Source organism: Corvus moneduloides, chromosome 10 (assembly GCF_009650955.1).
Source record: "Corvus moneduloides isolate bCorMon1 chromosome 10, bCorMon1.pri, whole genome shotgun sequence".
Taxonomy (NCBI): domain Eukaryota; kingdom Metazoa; phylum Chordata; class Aves; order Passeriformes; family Corvidae; genus Corvus; species Corvus moneduloides.
The window spans coordinates 23,219,221-23,237,323 of record NC_045485.1 but is presented as its reverse complement, the minus strand read 5'-3'; the positions used below and the strand labels follow the sequence as shown (position 1 = coordinate 23,237,323).

The 18,103-nt window shown below is 41.2% G+C and overlaps 1 protein-coding gene across 2 annotated transcripts in view; it reads left to right on the top strand.

Moving 5' to 3' along the window:
- The window catches only part of FNDC3B (fibronectin type III domain containing 3B), a 184,363-nt gene that overhangs the window by 77,724 nt on the left and 88,536 nt on the right, over positions 1-18,103 (top strand). For both annotated transcript variants that reach the window (XM_032119442.1, XM_032119443.1), the window contains exon 4: positions 14,784-14,860. In XM_032119442.1, coding sequence (XP_031975333.1) covers positions 14,784-14,860 — 77 coding nt within the window. The remainder of the gene's footprint in view (positions 1-14,783; positions 14,861-18,103) is intronic.

Genomic DNA, 18,103 nt, shown 5'->3' with positions numbered 1-18,103 from the left:
AGGAGTGTTTATAAGCTCTTCACAGTATATTATAAATTGTATGTGGAAGTTATTCACTCTCTGAGGGTTGTGTAGTTTGCTTTACTTTGAGATGCTGATAAAATATCCGGATGTGGTGCACATTTTTATGGAATACCTGTAAATGGCTCTGGCTAATGGATTCAGTGTGGTGTTATTGCATTATAAAGTATCTGTGAGTGCATGATGGTAAGAAATTTATCTTAAAGCAGGCAAAGTTAAATCGCAACAGCAATTTTTACCAGATGTTCCCTTATCTTTTATCATTAATGTCTTGATAGTCAGAAGCCAAATTCTAAAGTAGAGTAACCTGTAAGGAAGTGTTTAGTTATGGCCACATCTTACCAGAACCTCATTTGGAACTGGGCTTTGTAGGAAGAATGGGCTAAGCTTGAAACCTGAGCATGCCAGTGTAGGAATTATCCCCAGAGATGATGTACCACCAGCAAAGACAGGATCAGGCTGGTGGGCTCCAGCTGTGGCTGCTGCCTTGCCTGTCTGACACCAGCTGTAAGGACTGTGGTACCACCTATTGTGCCAAATTGTGAGTTCCTCTGTTTGACACATAAATGCATAATGTGTTCTTACCAGAAGGATCTGGGGCAGTGCAGCCCAGACTAAACCCCAGATGGCCACAGGTTCGCTGTAGTGGGTGCAGGAAGATCCTGAAAGCATCTTTAGCTTGTCAGGTCTTTTGAATTCCTGGTGGGTAGGGGGAGAGATTCCACGGCAGCTGCTGAATGTCACTTGAAAAGCCTGCCCAGCTCTCATCAGAGTGGCACTAAAGTTTTCCATGAAATACAGTTTGATTTTGGCAAATTTGCGTTTTCTGTAGGAAAAGCTTGGTTGGAGAATGGTTTCAGCTTGCTTGAAAGTTGCTGCTTACTGATTTGGCAAAGAGATATCCTTAGTTTTGGATGAGTGTTGGAAAAGTGAACATTTTGCTGTGCATGCAGTCACTGTAAACATTTTCCTAAGTAGATCATTGTGAGGCATTTTGCATTCTCTGGGGTTTCACCTAGATGTGGCTAGAGTATGTCACATGGGATGGATGAAAATCTTCTATGACCACAAATTTATGGGTTAAAATTTCACTGTTCTTAATTTTTTCAGAATTATTTCATGTATGACACTGTGTATAACTATGCTCTGACATATAGAAATTAGAGAAAGAAAGGAGGGAAATCACTAAAACAGATGGTGTGGTACAATATTTCTATTGCACTGACACAGCAAAGTTTTTAGAAAAGATATTTTCCCTAATGCCAACTGTACTGATTAATGTAATTCAGATGCAGGACAAAATGTGAGGTGACAAACCACATTTTTCAGATAACTTTTTGTTATTTTCTTTCACTGTTGAGTCTTAGATACTGAGGGAGAGGTATTTAGTAGTTAGGGAGATGAGCAATTTATTTCTTCTCCTAATTCTTTCTCTTGCTGTCTGATAGTTTCTCCTCTTTGCTGTGCTCTCCTATAAAGGGAATATTAGAGCTTGCAAGGTAATGTGTGATGGGATTTAGAGGTTCTTTAACGCTGTTCTGTGCAAGGTGTAATTTTTGATGCTCAACTTTCTCTTGGCAAATAAATGAGGTGACTCTGATTCTGTTCTGCCAGCTCATGTCTGGGGTTCAGCATAAAAATACTTAATGCCTCATGTTCAGATTCTCTGGTGGACAGTGTCGTTGCCTACAAACCAAAGGCTCACTTGCCTTCCAAGGCTGGGGTGACCTGGACGTGAAATGCAGCATCTGGAGTGTGATACAGAGAGTGTGCAGCAGAGAGGAGCAGAAAGAAAAGGAGATGAAAAGCTCATGGTCAAAACTTGAACTCTTTGCTTTGGAAAAAATCACCGTATTAGGTCTTTAGGGATGCTGCAGATAAAGACAAGAAGCTTATTAGAGAAGTACATGTCTGTGGCATGAAGTATTTTTTTCTGAATGCATCCTCTTTCTTGGCCAGAAACCCATTTCTAGGTCTGAAATAAAAGCACAGCAGACTTAGAAATCACATAGAAGTTGAGTAAAGTGGTTTAACATAATGAAATGAACCTATTAAACACTCCCAGCAAATAAAGCAGCAAGTGCATGAGGTGTGTTTCTCCAGAATGCTTTTTTCTGGTATTTTCCAACTCAGTTGCTGCACATCATTGCAATCTTAACATCAGAAAGGCTTGTGGTAAACAACGCAGTCTTCAACCACAAAGGTTGGTGAGTGTTAATTTCTGGACTTCCAAAGAAAATAACAGTGATATTGGGATTTTTTTGTATTTTCCAGTGATACTAATTTCTCTGCATTATTTGCTTCTTAGCCAGACCTTATGATGTGTGCACATTTCAGTAACTTCTTGATGGGCAACTGCATGAGCAAATACAGGGGAAAACAGTTAAGTCACGAGCCTGAGCCCCATGAGAATAGATCTGAAGCCAGCATGATGCAGTGTTACAGAAACAGGGCTTTCTTCGAGCTGTGGAGACTCTGAGTCACCAGGACAAATTGTTTTTGTTATTTTGGGTTTTTTTAATTGTGTGCTGGGAGGGCTAATGCACAAACTCGTATGACCCAGTGAGTTGTTTTGCTCCGTGTTAGGTACTGTTGGATGTGCAGCAACTCTGACTCCAGGTATTCCTGTCCCTTCATCAGCACTGCTGTTGATGGCAGTGCTGCCTGGTCACTGGAATGGTTTAGAGATAAATAAATGCTGTTCACCACTGCTTGAGTGGAAGTGAGGAGAAAGAAAAGGAAGAACATGCCTGTGGAATCTTCCCTCTTTTGAGAGTGAAGCACTTTGGTTGTGGGTGCAGTGCTCTAGTTGCACAGTTGTATCTGTGTGAAGTTTTGGGGTTGTAGAAATACCATTCAAACTTGAGAGTTGGAACTTGAGCAGAATTTATGGTTTCTACCTACATCAAAGTTGTTTAGGGACAGAAATGCTAGAAAGAGGGATTTGCTTTCTTTACTTTTTTTATTGCTCAAAAATAAATTAAATGAAACAAGGTGGGTGAGATTTGTGTTTTAATCAGTCAGATTATCCCAACCGTGGAAGTGTTCAGGGCCAGGGTAGATGGGACTTGGAGCCGCCTGGTCTAGCGGAAGGTGTCCCTGCCCATGGCAGGGGGTGGAACTGGGTGAGCTTTAAAGGTCCCTTCCATCCCAAACCATTCTGTGCTTCTATGATTAAATTAAGGCTGCTGTGCTCCCTATTTCTGTCAGGACACTCACAGTCCTTGCACTTGTTTGCACGTGCAAACCACAATGACCAAAGATATGTTTTAGAATTTTACCTTTCGAAATTTGTCATTACCCATATTTTCTTAGCTGCCATTTCCCCTCCCTTCCCTTTGGACTCTTCACTTCCTTTACTAACTGAGATGTTAGATCCCAACAATAGAGCTGAAGTAGAAATTCAAATAGTTCAGAAGACAGTTTTTCAACCCAAGGTTGTTAAGAGGAAATCAAGAGCATTCCTTGAATAGTTGCGAAGTGGCTAAATCCCTTCTCCCTGCGCCCCACTCCTCTCTGCAAATTCCAGGCCCTGCGGGTGGAGTTGTCATGGCGGGCTCCTCTGCCATGTGGGTAATCCCTCTGGGAACCTCTTTAGCCTGGGAAGGGCCCCAGAAATGGGATTATTCCAACGCAACTGCGCCCATGGAGCCTCCTGAGCGGAGACAGCCCCCGGCAAGGCGCGGCTTTTCCTCCTCTGCTGGGAGGGAGACGCCGAAGACCTGGAAATGCTGAAAGAAAAGCATTTTACTCACACGTTTGAAAACTCTGTAATGAGCTCTGAAGAGTGATGGCCAATTGAAATGCTCGTTCCCTGGAGGACAGGGGGCTTTTAATCTCTAGCAAGCTGCACGATGAATATTTTGGGTAGTAAATTAGTTTCGCAGTTGCTGTAGCCAACGAAAAATCCCCTTTATTGCACCTGAAAATTCAGAGTATTTCAAACGTGCTGTGGAGAAAGCGTCCTAGAACCATTCCGGTTGGAAGTGTTATTTGAATAATTAGAATAATTTAGTTAATTACATGGTATTTGGTTCTCATCAGCAGTTAATTTATATAGAAAGGGCAGAGTCTCAGTCTCCCCGCTACATCATGCTGTGTGCTAGGATTTTTTTTGTCTGGGAGCATGAGAAAATCAGAATTTATGGTTTATTTTTTGAAGGATGCAGTGTTGTCAGTAGCCCAGAGGCATGTTTTAAACACAACTAACGTGCTCTGTGCTCAGCTCAGAAATATGAGAGATGAAGTGAAAAGGAGGGCAGGATGACAGGGTCCTTCAAGCATAACCTGGTGACTCACAGCCTTCCTCCTCACCTTGAGTGTTTATAAACGAGAGCAGGATGTGAAAAACTGAGTTAGTGCCTTTCTGGGACAGCCCCTGTGTAGCTGAGGAAGAGTCTGCTGGAGTGGAAGCCGTGAGGAGGAACCAGAGTCAGCATAACCAGCTTCCTGTGCCTCGCTGAGATTCAGGTGGGATTTGAGCACCTTCCTTAGGCTTGGCACGACTGCAAGAGGTTCAGAGACCAGCAGCCAAGAGAATGGGGGGGGGCTCTGTGAACATGTGAGAAAAGCTTGGCAAATGGGTTTTGTTTGGGCTATGGAAGGATAGGCTCGAGGGAGATGGAGCAGTGAGGGATTTCGGGAAAGGTTGTTGGTAGGAAAACAATAGAAGGCTCCTCTGTTACGAGTGGAGAGTGAAGAAGCAAAAATGTTAGAGGAAAGAAGCGCAAGTTGGACACGTTTCCAATGCAAAGGCAGGTAGGCAGTGGGGATTTCATGGAGCTTCGGTCACTGGAGATGCTGAAGAAGCAACATCAGTGAGGAGAGTTGGTGCTCCAGCAGCTCCTGCTTTCACGGAAATATTTGTCTGCTGCACTCTGATCTAGGAGAACAATGCTCTGAGAATTCTCCACTTAAGATGCAGCTTTTAATTTTTTAATTCTTAATGAGAATTAAATTGTGAAACCCCTGTGAAGGAAGGAGGAGCTGGCTCTGTCTCTGGTTTGAGCAAAGCTCAGCTGGGAAAGCCCTGGGCTCACCAACAGCATCTCCAAGCCCTGTGCTGAATGTCACACTTTACATTTTAGCTTAAATTTTTTTCCACGTTAATTCTGGTGTAAGTGCAGTACTGAAATGAAACTCACAACAGAGACACAGAGAATATTAATATATAGTGAAATTTGGTTTTAATACTTACTGAATATATATGTATGAATGAAAAATATGTATATATTATGTATCTATGAAATGTGCTTTTTACTCCAGGGAGATGGCAGTTCACCACAGCCTCACAAAATAGCCCAGCACATACCTGAGAACCACCAGTATTCATGATTGTCATTCCCTCCCCACCCTCACACGATAAAGAGTGCTTGTTTGTGACAGGTGGATACTAATTGCTGTGTTTTTGATGAGCACATTCAAACAGAGACTTTCAGATGATTCACTGAAGTTCAGGATCCAGACGTGTCACAAACAAAACTCATCAGCCCTGTGATGGTGATGGGTGGCACTGTGGCAGGGCTGGGTGGGGAGGGAGGGGGTAGGAGGTTTGGTTTAGTTCAGTTTTCACTGGCTGGCTGATATTTCTCCCTGTGGGTGGACAGGTAAAGAATAGCCGTCACCTAATTGCTGCCTTGTTTGGGGCAGGTGGAAGAGAACATTCTGTGTAACTTCACTGTTGGCCAGGTTTGGCTCTGTTGCCAGTTGTACAGTCCTTCTGGTGTTGCCATGGGAATGCAATAATTATATTATGAATAATTGGAGCATTTTCTTCTACTGTTGCAGGAAAGTGGTGTTGTATAATTATTGCTGCCTTTGATGGAGGTTGTGCTCAGAGCTGAGCGTTCAGCGTTTGTATAAACCTGTTGCAGAGAACAAAACTTTCTGCAAGTGAATGCCCTTTTATAAATGTGGCTGAAAGCTGACCAATGCGCACACACATTCCCCAAAAACCATTTACATCACTAGAATGTGTTGAAGAGCTGTCTCAAAATTGAAAAGAGAAAAATAACGTTTTTAGTGATGTTCTCATGGCCTGTTGTTTCTCCTTGAGGCGAATAGTGTCATACTGTGTGCAAATGGCAATGCTGTTGATAACTGGTGCAAAAATAAAATAATTCTCATTTCAGGACATGTGTTTCCCTTAAAACTGAGGTCAAAAGTTAGTGCACTGCTTGTATAGATCTGGTAGGAAGCTGAGCTGGAGGGTCCTAATCCTAAGGGTCCTTTTGCTGTTCAAAGCTTTAGCAGTGTAAAAACTTCATAAATGAGATTTTTTGATGCTGACAGAGATCTCCTATCATTTGTGTGGGCTGGCAGTAGTTACTTGATGGGTTTTCCCCATTTCTGAATTCAGCTTTGTGGTCTCCTTTTCTCTAGTGTAGCCTCCTGCAAGGGACAGGCCGAAGTTTTCTGTGCAAAATCTTTTCTCTCTCACGTTTCTTGGTAGTGCTGTTCTCTCTGTTTGTCCATGGACATTCTGGCACATTTTTGTCATAAAACAAATGGTTATGCAAAGGAAAAGAAGACAGTAGATATGAGGAAGACTTTTTTTTTCCAGAACAGAGTATTTTTTCTGTGATACCCTACAATTTTTTAGCAGTCTGAAGTTTTAGTCAGGCTTAAGTATTGCTTTATGACCTAAATCCTATTCTGGGTTTGTGTCCAGTTGCGTTCCCACAAACTTCCTGTGTGACCCTGCAGCAGGCATTTCATTACTTTGTCCCACAGTTTCACTCGTGAAGCGAGGAGAATAACAACCCTGCTCCAGCCAGATGTTCTGGGGATGGATTCGTGAGTCCTTGTGGGGTAACGTGGTGCTGGGTCACAGAAACGCTTTTGTGTTCCTGCCTCAGATGTCAGGATGTCATCTTGGGCTAATATTCCTCACGAAATGAATGTCTCTCCAGTTTCAGGTTATTGTGTTGTGGCTTGTGTGCTAATGGATTAATTTCAGATGTTTTCAAGTAGTTGGTTGTTCTCTTTGTTTCCAAAGTAGTCCTAATTTATTTAACAGTATTTGCCATTCAAGTCAACTGATTTTAGACAGATGTTTGTCTCTTGTGTTTCAGTCTAGACATTTATGATTTACAATCTGTAGCCCATCTGGTGAATTGCCATGGGAATATGCTTATTTTCAATGCTTGAAGTATTGCAACATACTCTTTGCAAGTGTTTTTGCAGTAGCAACTGGTGAGCCAACCATCAGAAAGGATTTATTTTAGCAAAAGACTCTGACTTGTTTGTTCAGATTAGGACAGGAAAATACTCAATTTCTGTTCAAAACAACAAAAAATGTTCCACTCCAAAATGTTGCTTGTAAATTGAAACTCTAGAGATACATGGGTCTAGTTTTAAAAAGAAACAAAACCCACCTGGGAATGTTGAAGAACTGAAGAATCCACCTTGTCCAGCTCCATTCTCTGTGGCTGAACAAGTTTACTTGTTCTAACCTTTTTGAAAGACTTTAGTGAGCTTGAGATGGTCCAAGTTTCTCATAATGTGTAAATACAAATATCATCACTGCAGAATGTGGTTACTGGTGTTTTGTCACTGGTGTGGGGTAGCCATACGCTCTGGGACTGGATCCTTGTCCCCAGGTGCTTCCTCCTTCCCTTCCAGCCCCATGGCAGGAGGAGAAGCTGTGGATGCGCCAGGGGAAGATGTGCCAGGATGCTGGACAGCCTTTTGACCTTGTCTGGACTCTTCTCTGCTTGTTAAATTAGTGCAGTGTGGTGATCCCCGAAACCAAAGGTGCAGGATGGCAGGTGAGGAGCAGGACAACTCCTTGTGCTCTCAGGATGAGTATCTCCGAATGCAAACCACTTCATGTTTGAAACAACAAACGTTTGATGCTTGAAAAGTTATTAATTCATAGTTCTGTGGTGGACAGAAGTGAGCATTTAACCTGACTTCCTCTCAGAATTCGGCTGAAGTAGTGCTGCTGTGTGACTGCTGCAGTACCGTGGCTGCTTTGGACAGGGCATGTTCAGGGCAACTGATAGTTTTTAGTTAATTTCCTGTTTTTACAGGTTACGGCATTATTTCTAGAATAGGCCCCAAACCAGAATACAACATCTGGGAGACACACATTGCAAACTAGCACGCTGCTGAGTAGGAGTCTTGTGGTTCTGACAAGAAAGCTTGGGGTGCTGTTGTTTAACTCCAGACTGGACGTGCTCGAGCCTCCCGCTGTGTGCAGCAGGTCAAGTAGCAAACACCGGTAACGCAGGCGGCTTTCAAGAGGCTCCAGTGTAAACAGCAAAGGTGCCATCATGTAAATAAGCCAGAAAATGCTCCAGAAGCTGTCTGCTGGATGCATTTGGCAGGAATTTCTGAGCGGTTTGATTGGATGTTTGGTTGAGTGAGTTTGTCTGCACATGTTGAAAGCATCAGTCAAATCCAGACTGGAGCGTGGCTGGTACTGTCGGATCTGTGGCTGCAGAGTCCAAGGGCTTGAATGTGTCACTTGAGTGTTTGGGGTTTGCAGTTTGGTGTTAAAAATGATTGTGCACTGGAACTCCAAGACACCAATGTGTTTTTTATAACTTGTATTGGTTTGGCATCTTATTTTTAATTATGTTTACGGCAAATCGACTTGACAATCTGTGAGAGTGAGTAAAGAGCTGTTGTATTTGTAACCTCTCCTAATCTAGTCCTGGGATTTAGAAAAAACATGAAGTAGTCACAGAAGTCACAAAGGAGTTCAAGAAGTGTGTGTTACCTACATCAAAAGTGCTTCAATCTGCACTGTCAAACCCTGTGTTTGCACGTACAGAGGTGACTGTGCTCGGTGGTTAAGCCATGCACCTGGAGGATTTCTCAGGCTGATACATTTTTTCTTTTAGACATTCCATTTACATTTAAATAGTCATTTGTTGCGGGATCCAAGATAATTTGAAATTCGTGGAGCCATTTCTGTTAAACTTGAGGGTTTTGGTAATGTTTTTGTACTCTTCAAAGGTGAAGGAATTACTTCATACTATTAAACTGTGATCTGAATAGAAAATAACCAGTTGAGGTGCCAGAGTGTGAATTGGCGTGTGGCAAGCATCCTTTCATTCACATCTTGGTGTGTAGATGAGGTCATCTTAAAAATATTGACAGATCTGTAGGGATAAGCAGGATAAAACTTTGCCTGCTGCCTGTTTCAGGCATGAGCTGGTGCTGTGGGATGGCCAAGTGCTGGACATGTTTCTTACATTTATCAAAGCACAGGGTTATTGGTAACATTATTTTAGCACCTTTCACTACCCTGCCATTGGCAGGTTGAATGCAGCATGAGTGGGACTTTTTTCTGCCATTTCAGAATTCTCCAAAGGTATTTTTTAAAGCTGTCATCCCTTCAAGCACTTAATATTGTTTAAGCTACTCCTTTTTTTTTTTTCCTCGAATGTGGAGCTGCTTTAATCTACAAATTCACACCGATCTAAGGACAAAGTATTTAGATCTTGATCAGCAGCAGGTTTAAGACCCCTGTGTCCTAGGAACTTGGGTAGAAACCAAGACTCTGCCTTGTACCATACATGAGCAGAGTTAAATTAGTGGCTGAATTAGCTCTTGTCTAGGCGGGAGTGCACCTCAAAATTCTGGTGATATTTTATGTGAAAGCTCTTTACATCCTGTTTTAAAGGTTTTTACAGAATGCTCTGACATGCTCATGTTTGCTTGTGCTAACAAAGAGTTTTAGGCTGTGGCCGAAAGGCTGGGAAAAACGCTCACCACAGCTCTGCTGCAGAGGAAAGAAGATGAATGGAGGATCCAGGGTTTCTTTTTTCTTGTCATCACCTTGTTTAGTCCATAAGCTGCTTTGAGAATAACCAAGTGGAGGGAGAAGACACGTGTGCCTGACAGGGAGCCTGTTTGTGCTTGTTTCATTGAGGAAATTGTTCCGGAACAGCTGCTCATCCATGTGAAAATGCAAACCCTTGGGTCCCAGCCAAGGTCAGCAAGCCCTGGGTCATTTGTTTTAGCAAAGCAGACCAATTTGCCCTTTAATTATCTCTCCTTTTCATTCTGTCACACCTCTTGCTTCATAGATTTACTTCTTGAGAAACACCACATGTGAAGATGTGATACCAGTTTTGTTGTGGATCGGGGGAGGCAGAATAAGTTCTCATGGGTTAATTTTAACAGTTAAGCTTTATTAAATATAATGCATTTACCTCCCTGGATTTAATTTTTTACTTAGCTGGTTCAGTAGGTTCTTGTTATTAAAATGCACAGGATTCTTAACTTTCAAACTCAAATTGCAAAACCACTTAATTTCATATTGTTTCTCTACTAGTGCAGATATTGTGGTGTGAAATGGTAAATTGGTATGTGTTTGCTGGAAACAGGGCTGAGAAATTCCTGAACTTCAGGACATTTCCAGTAACTGCTGTCAGAATGGGAACTTAATAACGAAGCCTGATAGAGTTTGGTAATTGCAAAACAGTCACTAGAAACACTGTGTAAAACATATGCCGGTGTGCTGGAGCTGGATGTGAAAAATATTCTACAGGGGACATAAAAAAGAGAGAAAAGCAATGGTCTCTAAGCACTCAGGAACATGGTGTGGTAAAATGACTTCTTTGCCCTATAATGTTATGTGGAAAGAGGGAAATAGGAAAGAAGTGTTGCTATAGCTGGAGGAACTGAAATGCCAGATTCAGGCCTCTACAATTTAAGGAAAGAAAACTGATTAAAGTGATCTTTAATGCATGCATTAAAGGTCACTAGGGAACAAGGAAAAAAGTGTACTTATTCCAAAACTGGTTTTGTACAAGAAATTTGAAAGTGTCGTGGGTTGCAATCCAGGCTATAATTAGCCTTGAAAATCTTGGGACAGAAGTTTCTGAAGTATATGGTGACATTTTTCCTGAAGGAATACAAATGACCAGAAGAACTGTCAATCTCTGCATGACAGGAACATCCTTGTGCCAGGGCAAGTGGGAGACAGAGGTGGAAGAGAGCCCTGCTTTGATGTGCAATAAAATCACCCAGTAAAACACAGCACAAGAAGGAATAGAATGATTGTTGTCATTTTTGTTAGACTGAGCATGCAGGTGTTTTTTAAACAGGCAATAGATTTGCAAAACCTTGTTGGTTATCTGAAATGGTTAAAATAATCAGCTTTAATGCCATCAGAGGGGCGACAGAGCAGCACAAGAGAGTAGGTGTCTGGGAAGAGGAGGAAAGGCTCAGACTGGGGTGTCAAGCTGTTAATAGTTCTGCCACAATACGAGGCTGAGTTGCTTCTTTTACTTATTCAAAGTTTTATTCTGTTAATTATTAGCGTGTTAGGGAAACTGTGCTCTGTCTGCTGGGGACAACTGGGGTCTGGCACCTGCCTGCTGAGGTGGGCATTGGGGCTTCCAGTGTGGTGCCTCCTGCTTTTCCTCTTCTGTCAGAGGAGGGGGAATAATTTCCTTGCACCTGCATTTTGGACAGGGCAGCCCTCCAGGAGTCAGAGGAGATGTGCTGTATTCCCGGGAAAGAAGCTCGGGGTGGAATTTGGCCGGTGGCTTTGTCGGCAGAGGTGGCCAAGCTCTGCTGGCTCAGTTTCATTAGGAACTCAGGAGACAACCCCTGTTTTTTAAGAGGTTTGAAAAGTACTCCAGCGAGCTCACTGCAGTGTGCAGCATCTCTGATAGAATGGAGGGACGTTTCTCATTTAAAATAAACTTTATGTTGAACCATGAGCTTCAATTAAAACTTGCAAAGTTGTGATTCCCAAGAGTACACATTACTTACATCCCTCCTGTGAGTAGAAGCAGCTGAGGAGCATCCTCTTCTAAAGTTCTGCTTTTTAACAGGCCAAAACTATTTGAAATAACCAAAAATACTGAAAAAAACCCAAAAAAACCCAAAACAACCCAACTCCAAAACCAACCAAACAAAACTCAAGCCAAACAAAACGTTTGGTTTTATTTTAGTGTTAATTAGGGAATGGTTTGACAACAAGAAGATCTTTAATAATTGCTGGGACTCATTGAGCTGTGGAGGTGGGGGTCTTTATTTTACTACCACTTGAAGTTGTTTTGATAACGTTGATGAGAGGAATGCAATAATGTATGCTAAAGTCATTTGGCTAACCCTGAAATCAAAGCACTGGAAACAAAATCTAGCTGCAAATCACCAGGCTGTCAGTCTTTTAAAACCTGTTATCCAAATGACTTTAACAGTTTGTGGGTCATATGCAAGGTTAAGACTCATCTTGCACAGTGCACGTTTTGATGATAAAACACAATATTCCTTTTTTTTTTTTATTGGAGTGGAAGTGTTACAGTCAGCAGTATCAGTGTGGGAGTTTGATTTCTTCCTGCAAGTAGATCACTACTCCATATGAACAGTTGGCAGAAGGTTTGGAAGGACAGATATGAGGCATGCCGAGCAAAGTGCTGCTTATTTGTTGTATATATCTGCTCTCTACGTAGAAACTCCAAAACTGTCCCATTTTTAAGTTTATTTCCAAGTCAGAGTAGCTATTTTTGAGAACGACTGGCCAATACAACTAAAACAAGTTTTGCTGAGGGGCTGAAAAAGATTATGCATAAAGCTTCATTCTATTGAGCAATATTTATGTGCAATATTTAAATTATTTTCTATTTCAGTGGTGAACTCAGGATTTTTTATTTTATATCAACAGTTTTTCTTGCAGTTTTTTGGGTTTGAGACATCACTGACAAGGAATGTGTTGTGTAACTGTTAACTATTCATTTTACCTATTCTCAAGCATGTTCTGTCCTGAGGAACTGAACAGCTCTTGATAATCCAGTGTGGATTAAATCCCCCAAAAAAGCATCATTGCATATTCACAATATCAGCATTTACATTTTATATACTGTCCGGCTTACTGTGGAGCAAAACTTGGCAGTGTATACAGACCAGAGTGAGTTCAGAGAGAAATGAAAAACTATATTCCTCAAAAGAAGTTTGCAGAGATTTTTTTTTTGATAGGGAAAACACATTTATTCAAACAATATTTCTGTGAAATTCTTTCTGAACCAATTGTCACCTCATATTTTTGATGGATTTAAATAAAGCCATTTAGATGGCAGCTCCTTCCCAATAATCACTTACTGCTCAAGCTGAATTTTTCCCATTGCCACTAAAATTGTTGGCTGTCTAGGGAGATAAATATTGTTATGTGAGCCATAAGGTAAGAGAGAAGTCCATATGAGCTGAATAATAAGAAGTAGTAACTTTTTTTCCCCTTACTGGGCTTGTAGTGTAGGTAAAGTTCCCCACATAGGTGTAGGAGAGTATGAAGTCCAGAAAAACCAGATCCAAAATATTTAAATTTAAGCTTCAGAGTTCCCATTTCCCATTATACACCTGATGATGGTTTACCATATTTGAAATCTAGATGTGAGCAGTAAAATCTGTAGATGCTGGTTAGACTGTAAATAACTGGATAGAGAAAACAAACCAAGATAAGGGGAGATAAAAATAACTCAGATGGATTCCTGTGTGTAACTTGGATTTTGGGAGGTGGGAAGTTCTGCTGATTTTACCAGAAGCAGCCTGAGGAGTATAAAAATGCACATGGATAGGGAATGACTGCTAATTTAATGTGGACTGGTTTTGCTGATACCAGACAACAGACTGACTCAGTTTGTTGTTGGAGATTTCATTAGATTAGTCTAAATTTTAGGAGCAGTCACTCCTACAGGCCATTGCATCCCATCTGTGCCTGAAGTGCTTCATATGTTTTAGTGTTCAGCTTCCTTCCCCAGAACATGATATGGTTTGGAGATGTTGGATGGCTTCTCCATCAAAGGAGATGATGGAGTTACCTTTTGTGTTGTCAGTCAAAGCTGGAATTCGGTTTGCAGTGACAAGGAGCAGAGTCTCTTGCTGAGCTCCTCTGAAGAGTTTGACCATGGGGGCAAATGGGCCCATTAACAGTTCAGTGTCAGATTTTAATATGTAATAAGGAAAGAATGAAATTAATTTTTCTTTTCCAAGCAGTAAACTCTTGATTGCAAACATCTGTGTGGTGTTTGGGGGGTTTGTTTTACTGACTGCTCCGTGTGATGTTCCCAGAGTTAATGGGTGAATCAATGAGCAGTTGAGAGAATGATTTCCATTTTATCTAGACACTTTCTTTTAGCTGTGAGGCTCCATTTCCAGAAGCACAGTGGTTATGGCACTTGCTTTGTTGTACTGAGTGCCTCAAAATGGAACTTACATGTTCAGGGCTGGATTTCAGAGTGGAAACCATAAGCTTCTTGCTTGTATAACCACATTCCAAGGTTAGTCTGAATAGCTGAGATAATGAATTTGGTCTTTGTGCATTCTTAAATAGATAGATAGTTTTTCACATATGTGACTTTTTTTTTTTTTTTGCTACAATTGGACGCTTTCCTTGGGAGCTGGTTAATTCCAGGCTGCACAGTTTCTGCTTTGTTCCCTGCTCCTATGCCTTCAACAAGAATAACTTAACCAGAGTTCAATATAGGAATTGTGGGCTGCTAAAGGACATATTGTGTTACTGCTTAATGCTGTATGAGTTGATCAGTGGGTAATATAAAGTCTATGTTCTAGCTGTTTTATGATGAAAATATTATTTCAGCAGAATATATGGTAAAGTCATTGAACAATGATCTTATTCTCAGAATGATGGCACAAGGCATTTTCCATATACCAGAAATTAGTGGAGCTGCTCATTTTGTTATTGCAGGCTTCAAAAATAAAGCTATTTTTAACCTTTTCTGAGCAATTATACTATTTTTTCAACTAAAAAACCTGATATCTTATTACTTTCTTTCTATTAGGACCAGCAGAGGTTCCCATGATGTCACCCAATGGATCCATTCCCCCTATTCATGTGCCTCCTGGTTATATCTCACAGGTATGCTTCTTGAAGAATTAAAATGGATGTAAAAGCAAAAGCATTGATCCACATAGAGAAGTCTACTTGGCTGAAGTTTAATTTAGCAGTTTTAATGAAAATGGTAATACATGTATTTCATACTCCTCCTCTTCAGTGATACTACACACACATTTGCACAAGTGGCCAGGGATGTGCACCTTTACACACTGGTATTTGTAGTAGATTTGGGGTTTGAGCAGCAGCAAAAGATCTGCGCACAGACTGAGCCTATGTGTGCAACTGTATTGTTTGTGGGAGGGAGAGAAGTCCTTGATAATTGGGTAATGCCTCAGATTATTGTGTGACAGAAGGGGTAGGAGGCCATGGAAGAGAGAGAAGGAGCCACTATAGCTGTAAAATATACTGTTGATCCTCAGTGTCTTTCCAGCAGAAATCCTGCAGCATACCAAGAACTGGAGGTGTTGGTGTGTTTTCAAGAATAAATGTGATTTAACCATCTATTTATGGAAAAAATGGAAAAGCTTTCGCAAAGCTCTTAGGTTTTGGAACTCTTGAACAGCTACTGCTCTTCTGTGTAAATAACCCCAGATTACCAGATTGTTCCTTCCATCTTCTGCAAAGCTTAGGCTCTTTCTGAGGTAAGGAAAAAAAAAAAACAAGCCAAAACCAAACCAAAAGATTGATGTGAGGCATAACAGCTGTGAACAATACAATAAATCCAATAGTTTCACCGTTTTCCTTGAGACCTGGACCAAAAGCTTCCTTAAAAGTATGCAAAGTATTTCAGATATCCTTGATGAATAGCATAAGACCTTTTGATATATATAGTTTGGCATCTTGTCAAGCAGAAAATAGATGATGTCCTTGAGTCCCTTCCCCTCCCCAGGAAACGTGTGAGCTTGTGTAATTCTGAAAAATTGTGGATGGCGTCATACTTAAATCCCACAAAATACTGCAATCACTCTGTGGTATTTTGACTTCTGAACAGAGTGAAAACATGCTTTAAGTATGGGGGAAGTTGTTAGCCAGCCTAGGAGAGAGGGCAGGATGTCAGGGTGGTCCTCCTGCTGCTCAGTCCTCCCAAGGGGAGTGGTTGGAGTTTTGAGACAGCATTTGGTACTTAATGCTCCTCATGGGCTCCCCTAATTTAATAAACTGGCCCATATCATGCAGAGGTTTTCCTAAAGATTTATTCTTCCTTTGAAATAACTTCTAACACCTTTTTAATATTAAAATGTTTATACCTTTCCACCTCTGTGCTGAGATAAATGGTTGGGTATAATTGGAATGCTTTCCAAACCGGAGGGATGAAAGTCTTCCAGCTGTATCTCTGTCTGAGCCCAGTTCTTCTGTAAAGCTTTTTGTGGGGCACCATAATAATTCCACTAAAGCAGCCTTTAAGTAGTTTCTTAACCAGAAAAAAATCCAACCAAAAACCCTCTTCTGAAGCAGTTTTTCCAGGGAGCTGGAAATATGTTGTAAAGTTTTAGGGGGAAACTCTGTATTTGGTGCTTTTGTGCAGCAGAATGTGTGTTCTGCTCTGTGGTGAGTGAGCCCCTCTTGCCTTTCAGACTGCTTCATATTAAATAGTAGTTGAAAGTCTGTAGTAATGAAATTAGCTCTTTATTGCAGTAAATGTGTCTGCCTTATTTGCTCTTGCTTTTGTCTATTGCTTCATAGTTTAACCCACTCTTTTATGATAAACAATTAGAACACAACTTAAATTTAACATGTCAAGGGAAAGGTTATAAGGCAAATTAATGCACTCTGGGATATGAATCAAAATATATTTGATTTTGGTTTGATTTGTCCCCAAAGTGTACATCTAAGAGTCAGGCAGACAGCAGTACCCCTGTGGAGAAGTAACAGTGCCTATTAAAAAAAGGCATGAAATCTTATTTCCATTTAGTTATGCCAAGCCTGTGTGAGCTGTGAGTGTTAGCCCTGAATATTGCATGAGTTATCGAATGATTGCTGCCCTGGATTAACGTGGTGCTTCATTACCTCTCGGGAAAAATTGGCAGGAGGATGCGAGCCCTGCAAGGTCGGCCTCACTGGAAGCAGCACAAACACAGACTCTGTTTCTAGACTTCAAGGACCATGTTAATAATTGTGACTAGAAGCTGGGTTTGTTGATGTTAAGGAGATCATCCCAATGATGAGGCTTAGCCAGGGCAGGAAATGATCCAGGAAAATAATAGAAAACAAATACACACCACCAGTTCAAATCTTTCATGCTATGGTTTTGCTCTCAAAGACCAGCTCTTCAAAGAGCCAGTATATTTTGCATTATCTTTCCAGCAGACAAACCTCTGTATACCTCTGGCAGATATGAGCAATCAGATCAGAGTTCATGTCCCTGCAATTCTTTGGGCTAAGGGTTAGTTAAATACAGACGAGAGGAAAAGTTCCTTGCTGTGCTCTTGGTGGGCAATATCTCTGCTGTAGAAGTTGGTTGTGGAAGGTGACATGGCAGAGAAATCCACATTAAGTGTGTGTGGTGCCAACAATTTTGGCTTCAACTGTTAAGTGAGATTAAGGATTTGGAGGCTAAGGTGTTAAATTTGGGGACAATATCATGGGTTGTTGTTCCTGCTTTTCAGTGTATGTCAGGGAGGAGAGAACGAGGGTTTGGAGTATTCTAATCAGAGAACTAGAAAAATGGAAATATCAAAAAGCAGGATCATTCACTTGTTTGTTTAGTGCTGCTGGCTGAGGACTGCTCTCTCTCTCAAATAAATTTGGAGCAATTCCACTCGAATTTGAGAAGTTACTTGTCTGTAGTTGGACATAAAAATTTGGCATGAAACTCCACTTTTGATTTTATTTACAGGTTTGTTAATATGAGATCTCTGCCACAGATATTTTAAGCCTAAAGGGCAAATTTACTGGTTGGATCATGTGTTAAAAGCCTTCTTTGGCCATGGGGTTTGTATGTTCTGAACTGTTTAGTATGAGCCATGATCCTGCAGTTCAATATCCCTGCACCAAACACATGACATTTGACAGAACTAAAGCATAACTTTTGGAAGGAGGAATGTCTTTAAATGACATTTAAAATGGTAGAAAATCTATCCATCCTCGAAAATCAGGATTTTGGTCCTGGGTACATCCTGTTCCCTAAGAGGGCTGTTCTCTTCCAAAAGCATGTTTGGCTAGCATCAGGTTTTAGTGACAAACTGCTCATTTGTGAGGCTTACTGCTCACAGAGCTGCTCTGGGTGTTTTGTAGACTGCAGTCAGTTGAGGCATCCTTTACCAG